Source organism: Phyllostomus discolor, chromosome 6 (assembly GCF_004126475.2).
Source record: "Phyllostomus discolor isolate MPI-MPIP mPhyDis1 chromosome 6, mPhyDis1.pri.v3, whole genome shotgun sequence".
Lineage (NCBI taxonomy): Eukaryota > Metazoa > Chordata > Mammalia > Chiroptera > Phyllostomidae > Phyllostomus > Phyllostomus discolor.
The window spans coordinates 68,070,051-68,089,740 of record NC_040908.2 but is presented as its reverse complement, the minus strand read 5'-3'; the positions used below and the strand labels follow the sequence as shown (position 1 = coordinate 68,089,740).

General features: G+C 35.9%; 1 protein-coding gene across 3 annotated transcripts in view; it reads right to left on the bottom strand.

Annotated features, from left to right (window-relative positions):
- MGAT4A (alpha-1,3-mannosyl-glycoprotein 4-beta-N-acetylglucosaminyltransferase A) overlaps nucleotides 1-19,690 on the bottom strand; it is a 125,772-nt gene that overhangs the window by 55,974 nt on the left and 50,108 nt on the right. For all 3 annotated transcript variants that reach the window (XM_028517768.2, XM_028517767.2, XM_036030094.1), the window contains exon 4: nucleotides 10,605-10,738. In XM_028517768.2, coding sequence (XP_028373569.1) covers nucleotides 10,605-10,738 — 134 coding nt within the window. The remainder of the gene's footprint in view (nucleotides 1-10,604; nucleotides 10,739-19,690) is intronic.

Here is a 19,690-nt window from a genome sequence, read left to right as displayed (position 1 = left end):
TAGTACTAGAAGTCCTAGTCACAGCAATCAGACAAGAAAAAGAAATAAAAGGCATTCAAATTGGAAAGTAAAGAGGTAAAACTGTCATTATTTGCAGATGACATGATAGTGTATATAAAGGCCCCTAAAGATTCCACCAAAAAACTACTAGAACTGATAAATGAATTTACTAAAGTAGCAGGATACTAAATTGATATCCATAAATCAGTTGCATTTTTATATGCCAATACTGAACTATCAGAAAGGGATATAAAGTAAACAATACCATTCACTCCCTGTTTCAAAAAGAAAAAAACAGGAATAAATTTAACCATGAATATAAAAGACCTATACCGAGAATATTATAAGACACTGAAGAAAGAAACTGAAGAAGATACAAGCAAATGGAAACATATACTCTGTTCATGAATAGGAAGAATTAACATCATTAAAATATCCATAAAACCCAAAGCAATATATAGATTCAACACAATTCCAATTAAGATACCAATGACATATTTCACAGAACTATAACAAATAATCTAAAAATGTATATGGAACCACAAAGGCCCAAATAGCAACAGCAATCATTATTTAAGATTTTATTTATTTATTCTGAGAAAGAGGTGAAGGGTGGAAGAAAGAGAGGGAGAGAAAAACATCGATCAGCTGCCTCTCGCACACGTGCAACCAGTCACCTGGCCCGTGCCCCAGGCATGTGCTTTGACTGGGTATCAAACCAGCAACCTTTCACTTTGTAGGACAACACCCAACCCACTGAGCTGCAACAATGATCTTGACAAAGAAAAACAAAGTTGGAGGAATCAGGTTACCTAATATCAAATTATATTATAAAGCCACAGTAATCAAAATAGTATTGTACTGGTATAAGAACAGTCACAAAGACCAATAGAACAGAATAGGAAGCTCACTGTTTTATTCTCAAATATTAGTCAACAGAGGATGCAAATCATACAACGGGCTAAATATAGTTTATTCATTAAACAGGTTGGAAAAATTGGACAGGTATGTGCAAAGAAAATGAAACTAGATCACCTTATTACACCACACACAAGAATAAACTTAGAATGTATTTAAGACTTTAATGTTAGACTGGAAAACATAAAAATCCTAGACAAAAACATAGATAGTAGCATCTCAGACATCTCTCATAGAAATTTTTTTTATATATTTCCTTGGGCAAAGGAAATAAAAAAAATAAACAAATGGGACTGCAACAAGCTAAAAAGGTTTTGCATGACAAATAAAACCACTGAGTGGGAGAACAAATTTGCTGACACAGATGGTAACAAGTTAATATCCAAAATTTATAAAGAACTTATAAAACTCAACACCAAAAACCAAACAATCCAATTAAAAAACGGGCAAACAACCTGAACAGACACTTCTCCAAAGAGGACAGATTGCCAACAGACATATGAAAAGATGCTCAATCTCAAGAATCATCAGAGAAATGCAAATTAAAACCACAAGATGTCACCTCACACCTGTCTGAATGGCTATCATCAACAAGTGCTGGTGAGGATGTGGAGAAAAGGGAACCCTTGTGCACTGTTGGTGGAAATGCATATTGGTGCAGCCGCTGTGGAAAACAGTATGGAGTTATCTCAAAAAATTAAAAATGGAACTGCCTTATGATCCAGTGATTCCAGTTCTGAGAATTTATCCGAAGAAAGCTGAAACGCTAATTCAAAAGAATATGTGCACTCCTATGTTGATTGCAGCATTATTTATAATATCCCATATTTGGAAGCAGCCTAGGTGTCCATCAATGGATGAGTGGATAAGAGAGCTTGGTACATTTACACAATGGAATACTACTCTGCCATAAAAAAGAAGAAAATTTTACTCTTTGTGGCAGCAGGATGGACCTGGACAGTATTATACTAAGTGAAATAAGCCAGTCAGAGAAAGACAAATACCATATAATCTCACTTATATGTGGAATCTAATGAACAAAATAAACTAACAAACAAAATAGAAGCAGACTTATGTAGAGAGAGCAAGCTGACAGCATGGTGTGGGGGCATTCGGGGAGCGGGGAGGTAGAGGGAAAGAGCAAAAACAGAAAACGAATTCATAAACACAGACAACAGTGTGGTGATTGCAGGTAGGAGGGGGTGGAGGTTGAAAAAGGTATAGGTGGGATACGTGGTAATAAAATAAATACAATAATCCTGGCTAGTGTGTCTCAGTGGATTGAGCACCAGCCTGCAAAACAGAGTTGCCAGTTTGATTCCTAATCAGGGCACAGGTCTGAGTTGCAGGCCAGGTCCCCAGTAGTGGGCACACAAGAGGCAACCACACACTGATATTTCTCTCCCTCTCTTTCTCCCTCCCTTCCCTTCTCTAAAAATAAATAAATAAAATATTTTAAAAAATTTTTAAAAAACTATTCAAAACAAAAAAAAGGTCCAAAGCATTCAGGTAACCAACCCCTGGCTGAAAGTACACTAAACTGTCTAACTAGAAAAGACTAAATCACTTATACAGAGTTCACCCAGGAACAAAGCATTGACATTGTATGCAATTATCAGATGAATGAAAATCAGATACAAATCTATGGAATAGAGAACCTATGGAATATAGCTAATACAGTATTCAGAAAAAATTCATATTAATTCTTATATACAAAAAAGAAATAATGGAAATAAACTGATTCAGTATCTGGGACAAGATGTTTATAAAGTATAACATGAAACTAACAAAAGCAGAAAAATTTAATAATGTTAAAAGCAGATGTTAATGAATTAAAAAACAAAGAGTGATAATAAATATACCCAAAAGATTGTTTTTGAAATAATAAATAAAAACAGATGCACCCTGACTGCTGTTGCTCAGTTAGTTGAGCAGGGCACATGCGTTCATTGTGGACTGGTCCCTAGTAGGGGCATGTGTGAGAGTCAGCTGATCGATGTTTTTCTCACACATCAATGTTTCTCCTTCTGTCTTTCTCTCTCCCTTGCCCCTCTCTAAAAATAAATAAAATCTTTTGAAAAAACAGATCCATTGGCTAACCATTCAAAAAAGGGTGGGGAATACAAATATACACACATACGCAAAGAAATCAGGGAGAAATCACCACAAAAAGAACAAAACTACTTTGCTCCACTCTGTATAAAGCAAATTTTAAAACAGATAAAATGGATATTTTCTAAGAAAATATTTTAGAAAAAATCTAAATAGTTTTTTATATGTTCTCATATGAAAAGTTAGTATTATACCATCGATAGAAATAGGGAGAAAGAGAATATATCTACATATATACCCATTAAATATCTCTGAATGCAAACAATCACCATTAAGAGTTGTTATCTGTAGGGAGGTAATAAGTAGCTAGGGGACAGCACTAAAAGAGAGAATATTCAAAGCATCCAATATACACATTTATAAGTTTTAAAGCACATGATCATATTATCTATCCAAAAAATTAATAACTAAATATGAAATGTTTCTTAGCAAATAAAATATATAATGAAAGAAATGTTTAAACCCACAGCAATTTGATTAATTCTCTTATTCAATTTCTACATTCATTTATAAATTTACCTGCTTTGCAAATTTGTGCCTATAAGCTGGCTAAAGAATTTTAAAGAAGGCATAGTAAAGGCCTCAGGCACTCTGATTGTAAAACACAATTAAAATGTGTACAACAGTAAAATCAAAAAACTAAATAAAATGAAAAACTATTTTCACACTATATACTAAACATACTATGAACTGAAAATTCTCTAAACTGAGTTTTTCAGAGACTACCTTTAGGTGCTTTTCCAACATGATGAATTTGTTATTTCATTATAGAATCTCAACTTGAATCCTTCCATTTAGGAACTTGAAAATTGAACACGGTTTTGAAATGTTTTTAGGCAAACTGAAGAAACAATGTGAATAATCAGCATGCTATAAAAGAGTATGCTACCTAAAGAATGCTATCTCAAGTTTTTTCAAAATTCAGCAATTTCTACATTTATTATCATCATAATCTGATTGTTATAATTTAGGCAATATTCTACCTGAAACCCACCTCAAAAATTCATTTCATTTCTTTCTTTCACTTGGAATAACTTTTAGCCACCTAGCCCTGAGCATCCATGTTGATTGCATGTTCTGTTTCAGTGGCAGTTATATAGTAATTTAGGTATTTTTGAACAAGATACAAGCTCTATCAATCAGGATGTTAGTTGCAACCGTAATTGACTCTGGCAGAATAGTCAGAAATCAACTTACTGGAAGATGATGATCAGATTTCATAGAACCTCCAGTTAAGGTTAAGGAACCAGGCTATAAAGGTGGCAAAAATAAGGCTGGATGACATCCAAAAATCACAGAATGTTCCAAATGCCACAGCTTGCAAAGTCCTCACCATCAATCTTCAATACCTCTGGACCCTACCCATGTGACCCCAGGAAAGATACCACTGCCTCCACCACCACTATCTATCACCAGAATGGACTGTCCACAATCCACGATCCTTTAGAAAAATATTTCTTCTAAATGTATTTTCTTATTTTTGTTACTAGCGTATAGAAATATAAGTTGATCCTATATCTAACCACCTTGATAAATTCCTGTTATTTCTAATAATTTACATGTTTATTCCTTTGAGGTTTCTGTGTCATCTGAAAAAAATAAAGCTCCACTCAAAGTCCAGGACAGGAATATCTAAGTGGCTGAGCCCAGGTCACATGCCTGAACTAGTAATGAAAATATCTGACATTTTTAGTTCCCATAGTGGGAGGGAGGCATTTCCTCTTACCAAGATTCATAAAATACAGAACTCTCCAAACATGAGAATGGGACTGGAAAATAAATTTTTGCTAAAATTCAGAGTACAATGTAGAAAAATGTTTTGTCAGAAATGATGAATGATAGAAATAATATAATGATGTAGTATAATAAGAAATGTAAATAACAGCATAAAACATATAACAAAAATAAGGAGGCATACAGAATAAAAATATATACAGAAACAAGTTATTAGAATACAAAAATTATGATTAAATTCTATGTAAAAGTAGACACAAAAATGATACAATCTTAAAATGTGAACAACACACTTGGATCATCTCAGGGATCCTTCAGAATATCTGGAATTCATTCCTCTTAACTCCTTCTGCAATTCCACAGTGGAATCCATGAACTTTCAAATGATGCATCAATAATCAACTGTCCAGAACCCTGCATGTTCTATAAGTGTCCCATCATATATACCCAATGAACTCCCAAGGGAGAAACACCAGGGAGAGACAAAGAACAAAATATAGCTAATAATTACTTTTCTGTCTCTTCTCTACACCCAGAGAGGTACTTTATGGTCCTTCCCTTCAAGAAAAGAATACAATGAGCAGAAAGTCAAACAGGGATGAAGAGATTATGATGCCCGTTGTTGTCTATGTGATTCTTCTCCAGGTCTTTCTCATTCTTAATTTTTCCTCATATGTTAAAGTGAACCAGAGGTAATCCAATCCTTTACAAAAACTGAAAATGTTTACAAAAGATAAATTTACTTTTGCTTATTTACTCTAGATTAATTTCACATGGGAAACTAGGAACCATTTTATAAAAGGGATGAACTGAGTCCTAAAGGATGAATAAGAAAAAGAGAAAGAAAGAGGTAATTTTTCAGGCTAAGGAATAATTCAACCAGAATTGAAAAAGCACAAAGTAAACATAATGAACTGGGAGTAGAATGATTAGAACACAGAATTATTAATACCAAGATGTAAAGAAGCTTTAATAAACAAATGGGAAACCTAGCAGAGAAGCAGTATGAGGAAACCAGATTATTTTAGTTATAGACAGATTAATAGTTGCCCATAGAAACAATTCAAATTATGTAGGCAGTTGGAAATATGGGCTCAGGAAAAGGCTAGAGATCTGTCTAGATCTAGTAACCATCCCATATATAAACGAAGGTAAAGGCCAGAGAATATCACTTGTTACCAGTGTTAATGAGCCACAGGCTACCAGATACTTAGGTTAAAACTATTCAGGGTAGAACCAAATGTAATAATTAAGAATTTTAAATTGCCTACAGTCAATTCAATCACTCTGTAAATTAATTTTTCTGTTCAGTTAACATTTTCTTACAAATATTAAAATTATATATAGACACAGACTTCCAGCCAAGATGGAGACATAGATAGACACACTGTGCCTCCTTGCATAACCAAAAGAAGGACAACAAATTTAAAAACTAAAACAACCAGAACTGACAGAAAATTGAACTGTATGGAAGTCTGACAACCAAGGAGTTAAAGAAGAAACATTCATTCAGACCAGTAAGAGGGGCAAAGACAGGCAGCCGAGGGAGAAGACTCATGGCAAGGCAGCAGCTGGTGGACTAGGATGGCAAGGCAGTGGAGAGCAGACTCAGCGAGGTGGCAGCTGGTGAAGCGGGTGGTCCCACATTTGCATGAGGCTAACCCAGGAGGAACAACTGGGGAACAAGATAAACTGCAAAACACAGGATTCCAGTGCAGAGAAATAAAGCCTCAAAGCCCCTGACTGAAATAACTTGTCAGGGTTGAGGCGGTGGGAGAAACTCCCATGCTCACAGGAGAGTTCATGGACAGACCCACAAGGTCCTGGAATGTAGGCACACCCATCCACTAGGAATCAGCACCAAAAGGGCCCAATTTGATTGTGGGTGGCAGGGGAAGTGACTGAAAACTGACAGAGAGGGAGCAAGTTGTATTGTTCCCTCTCGGACCCCTTCCCCACATACAGCGGCACAACAGAGCCATGTGGGTTGCCCCACCCTGGTGAACACCTAAGGCTCTGCCCCTTATACAAAACAAGGGTGCCGAGACAAAAAAAAAAAATGGCCCGAATGAAAGAATAGTTCAAGCTCCAGAAAAACTACAACTAAACGATGAAGAAATAGCTAACCTATCAGATGCATAGTGTAAAACACTGGTTACCAAGATGCTGCAGGAAATCACTGGGCACTGCAACAGCATTAAAAAGACCCAGGCATCAATGAAGGTTGCATTATGTCAAATAAAGAAAAACCTACAGGGAACCAACAGTGAAGGGAAGGAAACTAGGACTCATATCAATGGTTTGGAGCAGAAGGAAGAAGGAAACATTCAACCAGAACTGAATGAAGAAACAGGAATTCACAAAAATGAGGAGAGACTTAAGAACCTCCAGGACAACTTTAAACGTTCCAACATCCGAACCATATGGGTGCCAGTAGGAGAAGAGGAAGAGGAAAAACCTGAAAACTGATTTGAAAAAATAATGAAGGAGAACTTCCAGAATCTGGCAAAGAAAATAGACTATCAGGAAGTCCAGGAAGCTCAGACAGTCCCAAAGAGGTTCAACCCAAGGGGGACACACCAAGGCATATCATAATTACATTACCCAAGATTAAAGATAAAGAAAGGATCTTAAAAGCAGCAAGAGAAAAGGAGACAGGTACCTACAAAGGAGTTCCCATAAGACCATCAGCTGATTTCTCAAAAGAAACCTTGCAGGTAAGAAGGGGCTGGAAAGATATCAAAGTCATGAAAGGCAAGGACCTATATCTAAGATGACTCTATCCAGCAAAGCTATCATTTATAATAAAAGGGCAGATAAAGTGCTTCCCAGATAAAGTCAAGTTAAAGGAATTCATCATCACCCAGCCCTTAATATATGAAATGTTAAAGGGACTTATCTAAGAAAAAGATGATAAAAAATATGAACAATAAAATGACAACAAACTCACAGCTATTAACAACCAAACCTAAAAAAACCCCACAAAAAAACAAAAACAAACTAAGCAAACAACTAGAACAGGAACAGAATCACAGAAATGAAGATCACATGGAGGGTTACCAGTGGGGGAATGGGAGGCAGGGGTCATGGTAGGAAGGTACAAGGAATAAGTAGCATAAATGCTAGGTAGAAAATAGACAGGAGGAGGTTAAGAACAGTATAGGAAATGGAGAAGCCAAAGAACTTACATGTACAATAATGGACATGAACCAAAGGGGGGGAATTTGGGTGGGAGGGAGTGTGCAGGGGGGAGGGGAATAAAGGGGGGGGGAAATGGGAAAATACTGTAATAGCATTATCAATAAGATATATTAAAATAAAATAAATGTTCAGCAAAAATCACCAAAATAAATAAATAAAAGTATATATAGATACATATACAAATACTGCAATTCGGTGGGGGGGGGCGTGGGTGCATGTTCAGAGATCAGAATACTGCTGACACTTTGCACCACACTTTGAATTCACAACACCTCTTCATGTGTACTAAATATCCTCATGCCTCCCTGTAACAATACTAAGCTCAGATGGCTCAATAACATTATATATTCTCATTTTAGAGATGAAGAAACTGAGGATGAAGAAAATAAAACAATCTGCTCAAGTGGCAGTAAGTGGCAAAATCTAGGCCCTGAACACAAGTCGTCTGACTCCAAGTAGAGTGTTATTACATCTTAGCATCAAATGAATGGCTACGGCAACAGGGTTTTGAAGTTTTATATACACTAATCTATCTATGTACTGTACATTATTTTTCAAGTGTATAAGAATATATTTTTTCTTTTATAGTATTAAGACTTTTTTGATTAAAAATCAACATGTTCACTGTTAAAAAATCTCATTTTATAATACTGTATACAATAGAAGGTGGAATCTCCCTGTAATCTCAACTTTCAAGATACCTACTACTAATGGTTTACAGTATATTCCACGAGACCATTTTCTCTATTCATTTGTTTTAATCCTCACCCAAGGATATGTTTATTGACTTTAGAGAGAGAGAAAGAGGGAGAGTGGAAGGAAGGGAAGAGAGAGAGAGAAACATCAATGTGAGAGAGAAACACTGACTGGTTGCATCCTGTACACGCCCCAAGCAGGGATCAAACCCACAGCCTAGGTGTGTGCCTTAACGAGGAATCAAACCTGGAACCTTTTAGTGTACAGGATGATGCTCCAACCAACTCAGCAACCCGGCGAGGGCCATTTTCTCTATTCATTTTATTAATGCACATATAGGAGCTGTATACATGTATATGTGCTTACAGAAAACTGTGTCAAAGAGTATACTTTAAATTTTAATAGCTATTGCCAAATTGCTTTCTAAAGATGTACCAATTTCTACTGGTATACAATATGCAAATAATAAGTTTAATAGCTTAAAATGTAAAATTTCTACAATGGACAAGAAAAACCATCAACGAAATTCATGCAAAAGAGTAACTGGACTAAATATTTCAAAGAATCCATTCCTCTCATATATGTAAATTTCTTACAAATAAAAAATGAGCAAAGGTTATAAAAATAATTATAAATACAAATGGTCCATAAAAACCTATGAATCAACATTTAAGCCCACTCAGTAAAGAAATATAAATTAAACCAAAGCAATGTATTATTTTTTACCCATCAAATTGACAAAAAAAATTAAAGACTGTTATTGTCCAGCAGAGGATGGGAACGGGAAAGATTTCTCACTGAATGTTGGAAAAGAGATAAACTGGCTCAATTTCTGTAGGGTATTTTGGCCATGTGTGAACATTTTAATGGATGTGGACCAAGGCAATTTCACATTTAGAAATGAATCCCACCTCCCAACAGTTTATTTACACTAATGCTCAATACCATGTTGAAAATAAGAGCAAAAACTTGAGCAGTTTAAATGTCTAACAATCAGAAATAAATAAATTATGTTAAAACCATACAGTGGAATATTTTATAGCCAGAAAAAATGATGCTGTGATATTCTTTTCAACATGAAAAAAATGTCCATGACATTAAAATATAGAGAGAACAAATACATTTATATATACGTAAACAAATAATGGAAAATTTTCTTACGGTATATTTCAGAATACCTGTAATTGTTCTATCTGTATGGACGAATAACAGATAATTCTTAATTATACATTTTTGTAATTGTTTTGAAAAGTATGCATTTATTTACTCTTATATTAAGTAGACATTAAGAACATTTTCATTTAGAAAGATATAGGAAACACTGAAAAGTTGGGAATCATTCCTAAATGACACTAAATCCTTTTACATTCTGAAATTCTACATAATAATTAATATAATACTCCAGGGTGCTTCTTCCTCATTATTTGTGAAAAACTTGCTTAAAATTTCTTTCCCTAAACCTTTTGAGCAAACTAAAATACAAGAAATATAATAGCCTTCATTCTTATGATATTTTGTTTTGAATAATATTGATGGTTGCATCTTGTGTGTGTAGATGAAGGGTGGAGAAAATAACAAGATAATGAAACCCCAGGCTAGGCTAAAACTTCCTCAGGTTTCACAGCTCCCAAAGAACATCAGTGCAATTCTCCAAATTTAGGTCCTGGAGCTAGAAATAGGAACTCATTCTTCTTAAAAATCAACGCATGTAATATTTATCCTACCAAAAACAGATGACTATTCCTTGATTTTAACTGCAGGAGAGAAGTTAAGGCGAACATAACAAGTAAGACTTATATGTAATTATTGGATGGAATATCACCTAACTTTTACCCATCACATTTGTAAAAAATGCTCATAAAAGTATATTCAAATATTCAATTATAGTTTCAACTCTTATAGATTATATGTGGTGAAAAAAATAACAACAATTAAATAATTACCTCTCCTATGAAGACCACTATTACACAGTCCAACTTCTCTTCAGGATACAAATTATCAATAAGGGAATGAAGAGTTTCTATGAGGTAAGATTTAACTTCTCTCTTCACAGTAGGAATTCCCATCACTATTGAAACTGAAACAAAATAATGATAGTCATTATATAAAAAGATTTTACAAAGACAATACAAAAAAACACCACTACTTTAAAAGTATCGTACCCTCTCAAATTGATAAAAATAACTGAGGGATCAAAATACACTAAATTTCAGAAAAGAAAATAACCAAAGTATATAAAGGCACACTCATAATATTGTAATTCTTCTCCACAGTGCTTATCCATAACAAAAGAAATGATGTCAAAGAACCAATAAAAATGAAGGATATTAAACCTCACATTAAAAACCAATGGCTGTAAAGTATAAACAACAAATTTAATTATACAACTAAACCTTAGAAACACTAAACACATCTTAAAAATTAAAGTCCCATATTTCATGTATATGGTACACTGAGAAGGATATGACATCCCTTCTGTGGTTTCCCTGCCCAAAATGCATAACCTCAATCTAACCAGGAAGAAATATCAGACAAATCCAAATTAGGGAATACTCCACAAAATAACTGATTGGCCAATACTCTTTGAAGTGTCAATACCAGGAAAGACAAGAAAGAAGGAGGGACTATCCCTGACTGATGAAGACTAAGGAGACATGATAATTGGGTAAAATATGGGATCTTGAGCTGGCTCCTGGAAATGGAAAACAATAATGAAAAAAATGACAAAATCTGAATAATTGACAGTATAACATCAATTTTATTTTCTGGTACTATGGATATGTAAGATATAAACATTTAGAGGAACTTGGTAAGCAATATGGAAAGTGTACTATTCATACAACTATATTTAACTCTAAAATTTCAGTTCTATAATGCTTGTTTTGAGGCAAATTTGTCCCTATGTGTGATCAGTATATTAGAGAACCATTTTAGCATAACATGGATTTCATATTTGGTTATGTGCCATTTCTCCTCGGGGACAAACACTTCACTAGATAATACAGAAAACTGCACCCACGGAATTGAATTCAGAAAACTAAATGGAATAATGTAGAAATCTACAAAATATACATACTACCAGCTGAGTTACCAGCTGCCTCAGCTCACTACATGGTGCTATGAACCACACCTATTTACATCTGGTGTTACAATTTTCTGTCAGATTTCAGATAACCTGCTTTGCACCATTCCTTCAAAGCTTCCAAGATGCAGTCCTTCTGAAGCTCATTTTAACACACATTGGGTCTTTTTCAAGGTAGAGTACCATATTTATTATAATTTTCTTTTTTATTTTTATTTCTTTTTTAATTTTATTGTTGTTCATTTACAGTTGTCCCCATTTTCCTCCTATTACTCTTCCCCTGCTCTACCCACCCCCATTTCCCATATTCAATCCTTCCCCCACCCCCGTTGTGTTCCTCCATGGGTCCTTTATACATGTTCCCTGACAACCCTTCCCCTTTTTTCCCCAGTTATTCTACTCCCCCCTCCCATCTGGTTACTGTCAGTTTGTTCTTTTTTCCATGTCTCTGGTTCTGTGTTGCTTGCTTTTTTGTTTTGTTCATCATATGGTATTTATCTTTCACTGACTGGCTTATTTTACTTAGCATAATGCTCTCTAGTTCCATCCGTGCTGTCACAAAGGATAGTAGTTCTTTCTTTCTGCTGCACAGTATTCCATCCTATAAATATACCACAGTTTTTTGATCCATTCATTTACTGATGGGCATTTAGGTTGCTTCCAGCACTTGGCTATTGTAAATTGTGCTGCTATGAACATAGGGGTGCATAGGTTCTTTTGAATTGGTGTTTCAGGGTTCTGAGGGTATAACCCCAGCAGTGGAATTGCTGGGTCAAAGGCAGTTCCATTTTTAGTTTTTTTTAGGAAATTCCACATTATTTGCACAGTGGCTACACCAGTCTGCATTCCCACGAACAGTAATTTTCTATTTATCAATCATTTAACATGTGTAAAATAGTGCTAGCATTTTTATTAGGTTCTTTTTTTATGTATGATTGGCAAAGCTGTTGAATGTTGTAATCCTAACCCCATTTTCCTCAGCTTACTCCACAATTATGCATAGTATGGTAATTTTTAGGAATACATACATTGTGTTATAGTAGGGCTGTATTTCTCAGAAAGTCTTTAAAAAATATTATCTTTTAACCTGGTAAGGATGTGGAGAAAAAGGAACCCTAGTGCACTGTTGGTGGGAATGCAGACTAGTGCAGCTACTGTGGAAAACAGTATGGAATTCCCTCAAGAAATTAAAAGCAGAACTGCCTTTTGATCCAGTAATTCCATTGCTGGGATTGTACACTAAGAATCCTGAAACAACAATTCAAAAGAATTTATGCACCCCTATGTTCATAGCAGCACAATTTACAATAGCCAAAGTGCTGGAAACAACATAAATGCCCATCAATAGATGAATGGATTAAAAAACTGTGGTACATTTACACAATGGAATACTTCACAGCAGAAAGAAGAAGGAACTCCTACCTCTTGTGACAGCATGGATGGAACTTGAGACTATTATGCTAAGTGAAATAAGCCAGTTGGTGAAAGACAAGTACCATATGATCTCACTTATAAGAGGAATTTAATGAACAAAATGAACTAATAAGCAAAACAGAACCAGGGACATGGAAACATGGAACAGACTGACAGCTGCCAGAGGAAAGTGGGGAGAGTGGGAATGGTGGAAAGAAGGGGAAGAAATTAGCCATAGGACATGTGTGAATATCCCATGGACATGGACAATGGTGTGATGATTGACTGTGGGAGCAGGGGGTAGGCTGGGAGGAGGAAGGCAAATGGGAAAAATTGGGGCAACTTTAACAGAATAAACAATAATAAAAAATAAATTAAAAAATAATTAAAATTTAAAAAAGAAGTCTTTGTATCCCACATGCTATAAATCAGTAGAGAAATACTTTATGAATGTTAAAAACAATTAAGTTTTAACAATTTTTTGGAACATATTCTAGAAGACGGGATAAAATAATACAATCTTTGAGGGTAACATGTACTATACAAATAAAATAAAGCAATATTAGAAAGAGTGATTAGGGGAAGGAGAGGGAGAGGTACCTTTATTGATAGTGAGGGTCATGGAAGGCCTCTCTGGTATCAACTGAGCTGGTAATTAATAACAAGAAAGAACAGAGGAAGAATGTTCCAGAAGAAAGAACGGTAAGGCCCTGAAGAGACAATGATCTTAACATAGTTAAGAATGAGCCTAGATTCAGAGCATTAGTTAGTGGTCATTTCACATGGAATTTTGAATTTAGTTTTGATTTTGAGAACAAGAGAAAGCCATCATAAAGCTGTAAGTAGTGGAGTGACATTAACCAATTCATTAATTTTAAAAGTTTACCAAATTTTGTGGAGAACAGATACAAAGGTGTTAAGAGTGAAAGCATTTTGGGAAAATCAGGAAGTTACTGCAAGTAAAGGAAAATATGGTGATTTGAATTAGGACATTTGAAGATGATGAGTACATGGATTTAGGAGACATTCTCCAGTGGGACTTAAGACTAGGAGAGATGAAGAGGAGGCCTGAAGGATGCCTTGAGTAAGTGGATGGGGGAATCTTTTAATGAAAACACCACACTGTTTTGACTATATTATTCTGAGATGCCTAATACAGGTTAAGCTATCCTGGAAACAAATTTCCATATACTTTATTTAACTTACCTCAGAATTTAAATTAAAAATGTCTTAAATATTCAGAACATAAATTAAGACTATAACATTTATGATGCAAAGAATTTCCAAGAAATGTTAACTTATAAGGAGTTAAAAGATTCTGCATATGGAAAAAGCAAAATACATGCTCGACCCACAGTATGCAAACACAAACAGTATAAAGTTATAATGCAAACTCTATTCCCTGCCATGGTCTTGGGTTGCTTTGTTTCTGTTTTGTTTTAACTTTATTTGCTTTTTTAAAGATTTTATTTATTTATTTTTAGAGAGGGGAAGGGATGGAGAAACAGAGAGAAACATCAATGAGTGGCTGCCTCTCAAGTGTGCCCTCGACTGGGGACCTGGCCCACAACCCAGGCATGTGCCCTAGGCTGGGAATTGAACCGGCAACCCTTTGGTTCACAGGCCTGCACTAAATCCACTGAGCCACACCAGACAGGGCTTGTTTTAAGTTTAGATGGCATGTTTAGAGAACCCATTTTTCCCAAATACACTGTTTTGGAGGTAAAATTTAATATTTTTAGTTTAAAACAAGGCACTCAAGGACTCCAAAAGCACTAAAAATGAGAGTACTAATCTCAGCTAAACTTCTCGGTTTAGAGTATCTGTGCTTGTGGTATGTCACAAAATTACCACAAAAAAGGCAGTTTTTCCTGCCTTCTGGGCAGAAGGTAAGATTGTACTTCTCCGTACCCTTCAGGTTCAGGAGAACACTGGAAGGGCTTGTGACTAGTAACAGGCTCATCCTCATGCTTAAATCATGGGCTCAGCCAGAGGAACTGCAGAGTTGTCTTTCTCCCTTAGCAGGACAGCAGCTACTCTGTATGGTTGGCTCTCCTAGTGACCAATGATACACAAAACACCCACCAACCCTGACAGTGTACTTTGAGCAAAAACTAAATAAATAACCCTACATTTCTTAAAGCACTGAGATTTTAGGGTTTTAGTTAACACAGTATAACCCAGCCTGTCCTGGTCTTGTTTGATACTATGTTCTTCTATGGCTTGTAATCTAGAAATGTATGTATTCTAAGAGATAAGATTCAGAATATGTGACCAATATAGACAAATCATCCTTATAAGGAGGAGCAACGTAGAACAAGGACCAAAGAGAAATAGAGCCAATGGGCTCAATTGGACTGGGCTAAATACTTTGCTCCACTTAATTGTCCAATGTTTCCTATTCAAGAATTAATTGTGCATTTATAATACATCAATTACATACTAAACAATCCAAAATACAATCATAAAATAGATAAGGCTGCTGCCTTGTAGTTTTTATAATTTAACAAAGCTATTATTCCAGTTTTCTTCAATTTTCCTGGAAAGTTTTCAAATTCTAGTAATTATTTCCTTTAATATAAAGAAACATTAGCAACAATCTTAATTTGGCATTCTCAATCTTCATTTACTAATCTACCTTCAGTTATAACTAAATTACCTCCCTTTTTCAATATTCATTGGAAGTCAAGTATTTTTATCCTATCATGCTTCCTACGGCTTGATTTTAGTCATTTATTCCCCATTTCTTTCCTTATATTCCAAGACAATGTATTTATTTCCATTGTCTAGTTGCACCTTATCTATTTTTTGATTTCATCTTTCTTTTTCCTGAAAATTAACTGATGGAGAACCTTCAAGGCTCAGTTCATCCAGATGGGTTGGAGGGGTAGGGGAATGGAGACACACAGAGAAGTGAATGGATAGGCAGGGAGAGGTGGAGAGATGCAGAGGTGCAGAATGGTGTGGAGAGGTACAGAGACACAGAACAGGAAGTACCACATTCACGTGTGCCGGATAAAAAATGGGAGGGATACCTTGGGAACAAGAGATCCCAGCTGCTGACCAAACCACCCAGCCTAGGATTCCAACACCAGGAAGATAAGTCCCCATAACCTCTGGCTACAAAAACTAGTGGAGGTTGGGGCAATGGAAGAAACTGTGGGGTCCTCAAAAGAATCCTCTTAAAGGGCCCGCAAAGGTCTTAGGACTTACACAGACCCATCCCCTCTGTGATTTGGCAACAGTGGCATAGGGGGACAAAGAGAAGTGACTGGCAACAGGGGGGATACTGAGAGATAACTTCATCCTGGACAAAACTCCAGGGGTCAGGCAGCAACAATGTACCCTCTCTGAGCCCTCCACAATACAGAACCACAAAGCAGTGAATGGGTTGCCCTGCATTGGCAATTACATAAGGTTTCGCCCCATGCAACTTATAGGTACACTTTTCTACAATAGGCCTCACTGATAAGATAGGGAATCAAAGCAGTTCTACCTAATACACAAAAACAAACACAGGGAGGTTGTGAAATTGAGGAGACAAAGAAATATGGCCCAAATGAAAGAAGAAAACAAAACTCCAGAAAGGAACTAAATGAAATAGAGATAAGCAACCTATCAGATGCAGAGTTCAAAACACTGGTCAGGATGCTCGAAGGACTTGCTGGATACTGCACCAACATAAAAAAGACCTAGACAGAAATTAAGTTACATTAAGTGAAATAAAGAAAAATCTACAGGGAACCAACAGTGGAGGGAATAATGCCAAATCAATGATTTGGAACATAAGAAAGAAAAAAGCATTCAATCAGAACAGCAAGAAGAAAAAAGAATTTAAAAACATGAGGATAGGCTAAGGAGCATCTGGGACAACTCCAAATGTACCAACATCTGAATCATAGAGGTGACAGAAGGAGAAGAGGAAGAACAAGAAATTGAAAATTTATTTGAAAAAATAATCTAAGAAAACTTCCCTAACTTGGTGAGAGAAATAGACATACAAGTACAGGAAGCACAGAGAGTCCCAAACAAGATAGACCCAAAGAGGACCACACCAAAACACATAATTAAATGCAAAATGTTAAAAATAAAGAGAGAATCTCAAAAGCAACAAGAGAAAAGCAGATAGTTACCTACAAAGGAGTTCCCATAAAACTATCAGCTGATTTCTCAAAAGAAACCTTGCAGGCAAAAAGAGGCTGGAAAGAAGTATTTGAAGTCATGAAAAGCAAGGACCTACATCTGAGATGACTCTATCCAGCAAAGCTTTCATTTAGAATGGAAGGGCAGATGAAGTGCTTCTCAGACAAGGTAAAGGTGTTCACCATTGCCAAGCCCTCATTATATGAAATGTTAAAGGGAATTATGTAAGAAAAATAACATTAAAACAATGAAAATTAAAATGGCAATAAATTCACAACCATCAACAACTGAATCATAAAAACAAACTAAGCAGTCCCAACCAAGATGGACACATAGGTAGATGTGCTTCACTTCCTCTCACAACCAAAAGAATAACAACCAATTTAAAAACAAAAAAAAATAACCAGAACTGCCAGGAAATCAAATTGTATGGAAGTCTAACAACCAAGGAGTTAGAGAAGAAGCATTCATCCATTCTGGTAGGAGGGGCAGAGATGGGCAGCGAGGGCAGGGAGGATGCACAGCAACATGGCAACTGGTAAAATGGACAGGTGAGAGACCTGGCAGACCAGGCTGGCAGACCAGGCTGTCCCAAGTTTGTAAACTATTGGGGCATTAGACAGACCATACAACCCAGGGTTCCAGTGAAGGAAAAGAAAGCCACAAAACCTCTGGCTATAAAAACCTGTGGGGGTTGTGGCATTGGGAGAAACTGCCAGTCTCTTGAAAGTGGGGCAACAGCCGAGCAAGTGGCATTGTTCTCTCTGACCCCTCTCCCACATACAACACCATAAGGCAGTAAAGTGTGTTGCCCCACCCTGGCAAGTACCAACGGCTCTGCCCCTTATAAGGTAACAGGTGCACCAAGAAAAGAAATATGGCTCAAATGAAAGAACAGGTCAAAACTCTAGAAAAAGAGCTAAACAATGAGGAGACAGCCAACCTATCAGATGCAGAGTTCAAAACACTGGTAATCAGGATGCTCACAGAAATGGTTGAATATGGCCACAAAATAAAGTCAAGAAGGGGCTGGAAAGGAGTATTCAAAGTCATGAAAAGCAAGGAGAGACAACCAAGATTACTCTATCCAGCAAAGTTATCATTTAGAATAGAAGGGCAGATGAAGTGCTTCCCAGAGAAGGTCAAGCTAAAGGAGTTCATCATCACCAAGCCTTTATTATATGAAATGTTAAAGGGACTTAACTAAGAAAAAGAAGAAGATCAAAACTATGAAAAGTAAAATGACAGCAAACTCACAACTAACAATAACTGAACCTAAAATAAACAAAAACAAACTAAGCAAATAACTAGAACAGAAAAAGAATCACAGATATGGAGATCACAAGGAAGGTTATCAGTAGGGAGTGGAAGGGAGAGAATGGGGAAAAGGTACAGGGAATAAGAAGCATAATTGGTAGGTACAAAATAGACAGCAGCGGGGGGGGGGTGCTAAGAATAGTATAGGAAATGGAGAAACCAAAAAACTTGTATGCATATATGACCCATGGACATGAACTAAAGTGGGGGGTGGGGAATTTGGAGTGAATGGGGATACCAGGTGGAGATGGATAAGGGGGAGAAAAAAAGAATGGGACAACTGTAATAGCATAATCAATAAAATATACTTAAGAAATAAAAAACAAACTAAGCAAATAACCAGAACAATAACAAAATCATAGATATAGAGATCAGGTGAGCAGGAGAGGGGGAAGAATGGGGGAAAAGGTACAGGGAATAAGAAGCATAAATGGTAGGTACAGAATAGGAAGAGGGAGGTTAAGAACAGTATAGGAAGTGGAGAAGTCAAAGAACTTACATGTACAACCCATGGACATGAACTAAGTGGGGGATTGCTGCAGGGAATGGGGGTACCAGGTGGAGTGGTGTAATGGGGGAAAATTGGGTACAACAATAATAGCATAATCAATAAAATATATTTTAAAAATAAATTAAAAACGATAAATTTCAATTACTGTGAAGTTATGGTTTCATCATTTGTTAAAGAGTTACTAACTAGGAGAGCAAAATAATATTTTGGTCTCTATATTTAAAAGTCTACAAAGAAAAATTAACACAAAGTAGAGAAATAAAAGCATAAACCAATGGTAAAGAGATCCCACAAGAAAAAGTTAAGAAAGTCTTGTAGCTCTAAGAGAAAAGAAAATGGTATAAATTATCTTTGGTTAGATCAGAAAAAAAGAAACAAAGTAACATATTTCTATCACTAAATGAAAGGTAAAATAAAATAACTATGTACTTCTATCTCTACAAGAAAAAGTAGGGGCAGATATAAGAAAAATTTTCTTGACATTAATGTAACAGCTATTAATGTAAAGGAAAACAAGGTCATCTATCTCAAATTTTTAAAATTAAAAATTACAAAGGTTTAAA